This window comes from Wyeomyia smithii, chromosome 2 (genome assembly GCF_029784165.1).
Source record: "Wyeomyia smithii strain HCP4-BCI-WySm-NY-G18 chromosome 2, ASM2978416v1, whole genome shotgun sequence".
NCBI lineage: Eukaryota > Metazoa > Arthropoda > Insecta > Diptera > Culicidae > Wyeomyia > Wyeomyia smithii.
Genome location: NC_073695.1, coordinates 146,644,154 through 146,652,669, shown reverse-complemented (window position 1 = coordinate 146,652,669; position 8,516 = coordinate 146,644,154). Strand labels below are relative to the sequence as shown.

At 40.7% G+C, this 8,516-nt stretch overlaps 1 protein-coding gene across 1 annotated transcript; it reads left to right on the top strand.

The window, feature by feature from the left end:
• The first annotated feature begins 2,673 nt into the window (after positions 1-2,673).
• On the top strand, positions 2,674-6,260 carry LOC129720032 (uncharacterized). The gene is made up of 2 exons (XM_055671444.1): positions 2,674-3,043; positions 5,062-6,260. The coding sequence occupies exons 1-2, from the start codon at positions 2,674-2,676 to the stop codon at positions 6,258-6,260; spliced, it is 1,569 nt and encodes a 522-aa protein (XP_055527419.1).
• Positions 6,261-8,516: the final 2,256 nt, after the last annotated feature.

Here is an 8,516-nt window from a genome sequence, read left to right as displayed (position 1 = left end):
AAACGTTGAAAGTTCCTTTTTGAATATATTAAATTCAGAAGAAATAGTTACCACAATAGGTGGAACTTTCTCCTTTTTTAAAGATTTTATATTTTGTATAGTTTCATTATTAATAACTTCCATTTCACCAGCTTCTTGCTCAGGCAAAATATCAAAAGGATTGTCACTACAGACACTCGATGTGTCAGAAAGAGATGCCTCTCATTTCCTCCCCGCAGCGATGCGAGGCTTCTTTTTCCGTCCAGCCATTTCAGGTGATACGAAAAAAGTTAAAACAAATGTTAAATTCAAAAGTAGGTAGTCTTGAGAAAGACTGATGTGAAATAACTTCCAGGTAATCTTTAAAAGACACACTGACAAAACACAAACTTTGAAGCTATAGGCAGTCAAAGACCAGTCCACAAGCAACCGAAAAAACGTCTGATCTGTAGGACAGTTCAAGACGCACTGGTTTTACTTGTCGTTCTCTCTGCTTTCTGCTCTGCAGTAAGGAATGTTTCAAAATTTTCTAGGAAGTTGTGTTCTATAAACGGCTGTTCGTTATCGGTCGTCACCGTTTCCTTGACACTGTCAGGTTGCGTACAAACAGCAGACGGGAGCGATGAAAATTTGATTGCATTAGGATTCCACGGATAAAAGCCTCGGAAACTGCTTTGGATAACATTGACTATATTTTCAAAACTTCAAAGTCGAAGCGATAAGAGGGCAGAATTCAGATTTGGAAATAGGTCTCATTCCGTTTATCCATCGAAATCGCAAGAGCTGCTCTTCCTTATACATGTTTTATGAAAGTTTGAATGAGCGGCAAATGGATCCTTCTCGCGACGCCCATACCCAATCACCGTTTATGTTTTTTTTAATTCCGATATTTTTGTTGTTCGTAATTGATTTAATAAATTCTTCCACACAGCATGTCATCTAACAGAAAACTAAGGAAATACAAGCAGCAGGACATATAACAAGCTTTGGAAATGGTTCGTCGTGGAGTTTCCGTCCGGTATGCTGCTAAAGTTTACGGAATTCCACAATCAACTTTGAGAGACAAGATAAACTATAAGTATCCGGAAAATTCGTCGCCTGGAAAGTCACCAATTCTTAGTCAGGAAGAGGAAGCTAAAATAGAAAAGTGGGCCATCTCTGTTGCTCGTGCAGGATTTCCTGTAACTAAAAACCAACTCCGTGTAAGTGTCGCCCAGTATCTAAAAAGGTCTAAAAAAATAACACCGTTCAAAAATGGTGTACCCGGCAAAAAGTGGATGATATTATTTTTAAAACAGCATCCGAGTATCAAGATCTGCAAACCAAGTACGATGGCCCGGTACAGAGCTACAGTGAAAGAGAAAGATGTCAGATTGGTTTGAAAAAATTGAAAGTTATTTGGATTCAGAAGGTTTGAAACATTTATTGGAATGCCCTGACAGAATTTTCAACCTTGACGAAACTTTCTTGGAGTTGTTTGAAAAAGGAAATGCCTGGGACCTAATATATATATAATAATATATATATATATATATATATATATATATATATATATATATATATATATATATATATATATATATATATATATATATATATATATATATATATATATATATATATATATATATATATATATATATATATATATATATATATATATATATATATATATATATATATATATATATATATATATATATATATATATATATATATATATATATATATTCTTCATGAGATGCCGAGTCGCCATCTTTCCTTCAAGATACGATAATTTCTGCTGACTAATCGATTTTACAAGGCCTGGTAAAAGCAGAGAACAGGTGATTATCTCTCCAACGCATTTCACTGCCAATGCCGATGCGTTTAGATTCTTCGTTTAGTCTCCAGCAAAGGCGCATAACATTAAACATACAAGGCAAAATTTTGCTTCGGGAAGGTTAGTACCATTCCAAGCACTTTACTGTCTATTGCCAGTGCTACCTGGTCTTATTTCGTAGGTGAATTAAAAATTCTGATTCGGCGGCAAGCTTATCTCTACCATGAGTGACGACAACAGAAAGCAGCAGCTCTACATTCGGCGCACGACTTTGCTTGCTTCCTTGAGTCGCGCGGAGCAGTTTCTTCGGGGGTACGAGGCTGTCCGGGACGTGCTACAAGTGGCCATTCGATTGGAAAATCTAGAGATTCTTTGGCAAAGCCTAGAGGAAACACAAACTACGCTGGAGGAGCTGGAAACCAGTAATAAAGCGATGGTGAGAAATTTAAATTTTTGGTCAGATTTCGAACCGAAACTTTTTTCAATAAACTTCCCCCTTTCTCTCTAAACTTCCTCCCGTAATTAATCCCGCCGAGCCCCCTCAACACCCACCATCTTATTCACACTCTAGTATTGCTGGTCTGAAGCTTCCCACAATTGCTTTACCTGAGTTTGCAGGTGATTATCAGGATTGGCTAGGCTTTCACGACACCACCTTTCATGCGTTGATCCACTTAAATCCGGACGTAGCTGCAATTCAAAAATTACACTATCTGCGTGCGGTAGTTAAGGGCGAAGCTACCCAAGTTATTGAGTCGATTCCAATTAGTGCTGCGAATTATCCTCTTGCCTGGGAAGCTCTGGTTACCAGATACTCTAATGAAAATTTGCTTAAAAAGCGTCATTTGCAGGCATTATTCGAGCTACCCTGTATGAAAGAAGAGTCGGTTGCTGCATTGCATGGTCTAGTGGATGATTTTGAGCGGCATACGAAGGTGTTAAAGCAGCTGGGAGAACCAACAGAATATTGGAGCACAATATTGGAACATTTACTGTGTACTAGGTTGCATCAAGAAACGTTAAAAATGTGGGAAGATTACGCCTCTACGTTCGAATTTCTGCAGCGACGAATGCGAGTATTAGAATCGATATCAGTGAACCAAGACCACAAACCATTCCTGCCTTCCTTCCGTGATACTCCGGAGTCATACTCCGAATCAGCCATGAATCAACATATGCTATGGCATTCCGACAACCTTCAGCTGTCCTCTCACGCGGTAACAGATGGAGCAGGACCTAATGGTGAGACTGCCAGTCGTCCTGCGGTATCTATGGGACAGCTTAAACGGCTGAATCTGCAAGATAGATTGAATCTTATCGGAGCGAAGCGGCTCTGTTTCAACTGTCTGTATAATGATCATTTCGTAAGTAACTGTCCATCTTCAAGCTGTTTTCGCAAGTGTCACAAACGGCACCATACTCTTCTACATCCGGGTTATGTTGAAAAATCGCAAAATAGAAGTACACGACCGAACTCGTTCGCTGATGGTCGTCATTTTCAAGGATCTGCTCAGACTAATGTAGCTATGTCCCTAGCTGGGCCTGTCGACAGCACGTCAACTCTATCTGCAATGACAGTAAACGAAATGAAGGCAACCACAAATCAATTTCAAACCGAACAAAAACGTCACATTTTTATGTTAAACATGTTCACAAACGTGGCAGGATAGACATGATCATTGGCCTTCAACACTTTTGAGTGTTTCAAATCATCGGCATGTGTGCGCTTAGGTGGAGATCTCGCTGAGTTGGTAGACAGTGTTTTCGGTTGGATCGTTGCGGGTTCTGGCGACGTTACCCCATCACCAGTTGAGCAAGTGCAATGTCACGTCACAGCGATACGTGTTGCCACCCTTAAGGAAAATTTGGAACGATTTTGGAAGATAGAGGAACTGCCGTCACGGCCCGATTACTCAATTGAAGAGCGAGAGTGTGAAAATACGTATGTATCAAGTGTCACGCGCGACACGACTGGCCGATATTGCGTGCGTCAGCCACGTCACCCGGAATTCGATTCCATGATTGGAGAGTCCAGGGCAGCAGCGCTGCAACGATTTAAGTCACTCGAAAATAGGCTTAATCGAAACGCGGCATTGAAGAATGACTACCATAAGTTTATGAGAGAATATCTCTTGGGCACATGCAGTTATCAACTGATCAGGGCAGGCAAAATTGCAAAGGCTACTATATTGCACATAAAAGCATAAGAGTCCCATATGACTTTTAGGCAAATTTAAGTTTATTCTGTCAATGTATCTAATTTTGTTAAAATTTTTGTATGGCTTGATAAAATTTTAAAGTTTGTTCTGAAAATTACTGGAAAAGTACCAAACCGTGCTTGTCCCATATTGAAAATGAAGGCATACGAGTCTCATCTCAAGTACATATTCAATTGACTTTAAAACAACATTTCACATTTGTTATCAGTTAAAAAAAAGTGTTTACATCAAAATATCATTGACTTGAATCGTTTAAAACACAGTTCATGTCTGCAAAGTTCAATTACACATAAGCTAGAGACATAAGAACTGACTAAAACTTATGTCTATTTTCCAAGTAAATCGAAAGATAAAGTCAAGTTTTTCTGGAAACTGTTTTCAGAAATCCTCCTTAACATCTGGGATGTGTGGAAGTATAGTGTTCAGGAGTGTGACCTTACAGTGCATCGATTTCTCGTGGGCTTTTTTAGGAGTTTCATTGTAGACTCTATGTAGAACAAGCTTTCGTCTATCAGCTGTGGTTGCTCTGTGATGAAAACATGCACTGATTCATGTTGCAATCCGTTGAAACCAAATCTCTATATTGCAATTCGTATGATTCGAAAATGTTGGAATAAAATAAACTGTTCACATGACAGACACAATAAGGAATATTTATCATTATTCCTTGCCCGCCTTAGAATGCGTGGAGACTGATATGCCTTTATTTCTTGTGTATAGAGAGAAAATAAAGGCAAACGAGTCCCATCACTTGTTTCCAAGCCTGGAATTCATGCAAAAGTTTTTAGAACTCGTGGAAATATACAATGATCCACCTCATGAACATACAGTTAAATAAAACATACTTTTAGTTAAATCATAGTTATTTACCTTAAATTCAAAATTAGAACTTCATCTGCAATTTTCCCAATTGTGAGCATTTCCATATGGGACTCTTATGCTTTTATGGGCAGTATATTCCTCATCATCCTGTAGTTAAGGAATCCAGTGCAACAACAAAGGTTCGAGTTGTGTACGACGCTTCCTCGCAAACATGAACAGGATTTTCTTTGAACGATGCGCTTCGAGTTGGTCCGGTACTGCAAGATGATCTGCTTTCGATTATCCTTCGGTTCCGTACCTATCCAGTAGCCGTTGCCGCTGACATCGAGAAAATGTATCGGCAAGTCTTAATGCAACCGTGTGATGTTCCATATCAAAAAATATTATGGCGATTTAGCTCGACGAAACCGATCCAGGAGTATGAACTACTAACTGTGACGTATGGTCTGGCTCCCTCTTCGTTTTTGGCTACGCGTACCCTCCAGCAGCTAGCTAACGACGAAGGCATGAGATATCCCTCAGCCGAACCTATGCTGCGAAAACATTTTTACGTGGACGATTGCTTGGCAGGTGCTCAGTCAATTGAAGAGGCAATAAGATTGCGCGATGAACTGATTGAGCTACTCAAAAAAAGTGGATTTGCTTTGCGGAAGTTTGCATTCAACAAGTTAGAACTTCTAAACGGATTATCTGCTGAACAAATTGGCACACAGTCGTCTCTTACGTTCGCTGCACACGAAATGGTGAAGACTCTGGGAATTGGTTGGGAGCCGGAACGTGATACACTTCAATTTAACTCCTCGGTTAAGCATTCGCCGGGCCACGTAACGAAAAGATCTATTTTATCGGCTATATCTCAGCTCTTCGATCCACTTGGCTTGATTGCTCCGATAATAATTCATGGTAAACTTCTTATGCAAGAATTATGGCTAGTACACTGCGAGTGGGACCAACCTGTTCCATCGTGCGTTGAAACCAAATGGCAAAGGTATTACAGCGATTTGCCTAAGATAGTTGATTTTCGAACCCCACGTTTTGCTTTCCTGCCAAACGCTTCAGTGCAGCTACATACATTTTGCGACGCCTCAGAATCTGCCTATGGAGCTTGTACGTATGCCCGATCGATGGACAATAGCGGCAATATTCGTGTTCAACTACTTGCTTCTAAGTCACGTGTTGCTCCACTGAACCGCATAACGTTACCCAGACTCGAATTATGTGCTGCGAAGGTCGGTGCACAACTGCATGCTCATATTTCTAACGCCTTACAAATTAAGACATGTGAATCACGGTTTTGGTCCGACTCAATGGTTACAATCACCTCCAAACACTTGGAAAACATTCGTCGCGAACCGGGTTTCGGAGATACAAGCATTGACACATGGATCACGATGGAATCACATCTCCGGCACAGATAACCCTGCTGATTTGGTTTCGAGAGGAATGAGGATCGACGAGTTCATGGCAAGCAGGCTTTGGAAGTCTGGTCCGGAATGGCTGGTATGCCCAGTGGAAAAGTGACCAGCGCACAGTGGTCTGAAATTGCATAAAGTCGGAAAAAAGTCAATTTTTCAACTTGATGCATCGAGCAAGCCCTTTTTGGGAATCATTTTCGCAGGGTTTAGGCTAGTGAAAAATCATCAGAATGTTCGGATAATTAATGTTGTCATACATTTAACTAAGTTGAGAAAGTAGGCTTTTTCTGCATTCACGACTACTCCATTTTCAAGTTGTTTACCCAGGTTTAAATTAGTTTATTCGACACGGCACGATACATTTTCTGTTTTACTGAGCCAAGTACAATTCGTATTAATTCTACGTTAGCAGGGAAAAGAGGGAGGCCTTTTCTTTATTCTCGCGGCCGACTACGAGCTAGTGGGGATTTAAGGTGAGAGGAGGGGAGATACAATTTTGACTTAAAACTATTTTGGAACTTTGTTTTTCAACTGGTAGAGCAATTGTATTCTTGTTTGCTGTGGGTTCAAAATATTTGTGTAAGCATAGATGCGGGCTCTTCGTTTCCGTGTCTTCAGCATAGCATATTTGTATCCTTAATCTGACAAATAGACAAAGAAAATTTTAAATTTTAATGTCAGCGTTTTTCAGAAAGCAGTATAGCTGTGTCATGTACTGGAGATCACCGCTTCCCAGAATGTCTCTAACGGGTACGTTCGGTTGTTTTCCTCGGGCCCGAAGGGAATCTATAAGCTCGGACCTAACACCACAGTATTCGGTACACGACCAAACAACATGCTCGATGTCATGGTAGCCATCGCCACAAACGCAGTGATTACTGTCTACAAGCCCTATACGAAAGAAATGCGTGTTTAACGTGTAGTGATTGGACATAAGTCTGGACATCACGCGAATGAAGTCCCGACCGACATCCAACCCCTTGAACCATGCTTTCGTCGATACCTTAGGAAAAATGGAATGTAGCCACCGTCCCAGTTCATCTGAGTTCCATGATGATTGCAAACTGTTGAGTGTTCTCTGACGCAAAATGCTATAAAATTCATCATAAGCAATTGGTCTTTCATAAATATCGCCATCAATAGCACCCACCTTAGCAAAAGTGTCAGCCTTTTCATTACCCGGAATCGAGCAATGAGAAGGGACCCACGCTAAGGTAACCCGGTAATTTTTATCTGTTAAAGCACTTAAAAACCGCCGTATTTTCCCCAGGAAATACGGGGTGTGCTTCACAGGCTTCATCGATCGCAGAGCCTCAATGGCACTGAGACTATCTGTGAAGATGAAGTAGTGGTCTGTGGGTAGGGTTTCGATGATTCCAAGAGAGTACTGAATAGCAGCAAGTTCTGCGACGTACACGGAAGCAGGAGCATCGAGTTTGTAGGAGGCGGTAAAATTTAACGTGGAAAACACCGAAGCCAGTGGACTCATCTAGATTAGATCCGTCAGTGTAAAACCTTTTATCATAACTAACATGTTTAAACTTATTCGAAAAAATCTTAGGGATCTCTTGGGGTCGCAATTGATCCGGGATACCAGAAATGTCTTGTTTCATGGTGGTGTCGAAGAATATAGCATTATTAGAAGTATCTAAAAGTGCGACATTGGAGGAATCGTATGAAGAAGGATTAATATCTTGAGCCATATAGTCAAAATATAAAGTCATAAATCTGGATTGAGATTGAAGGTCGACCAACCTCTCGAAATTTTCAATTACTAATGGGTTCATAACTGTGCATCGAATTAGCAACCGGTAAGAGAGATTCCAAAAACGATGTTTCAACGGAAGAATACCCGCTAACACTTCAAGACTCATCGTATGGGTCGACTGCATGCAACCCAAGGCAATACGCAAACAACGATATTGTATTCTCTAATTTTATAATGTGCGTGTTCGCGGCGGAGCGAAAGCAGAAACAGCCGTACTCAAGAACTGACAATATCGTTGTTTGGTAAAGCCTTAGAAGGTCTCCTGGGTGGGCTCCCCACCAGGTTCCGGTAATCGTACGAAGAAAATTAATCCTCTGTTGGCATTTTCGTGTCAGATACCTAATATGACAAGCCCAGGTGCATTTAGAGTTGAACCAGACCCCGAGATATTTAGCGACTAAAACCTGAGAGATCGTTTTACCCGTTAGTAGGAGCTGCAGCTGAGCTGGGTTATGCTTCCTAGAAAAAACGACCAACTCAGTTTTCTCCGG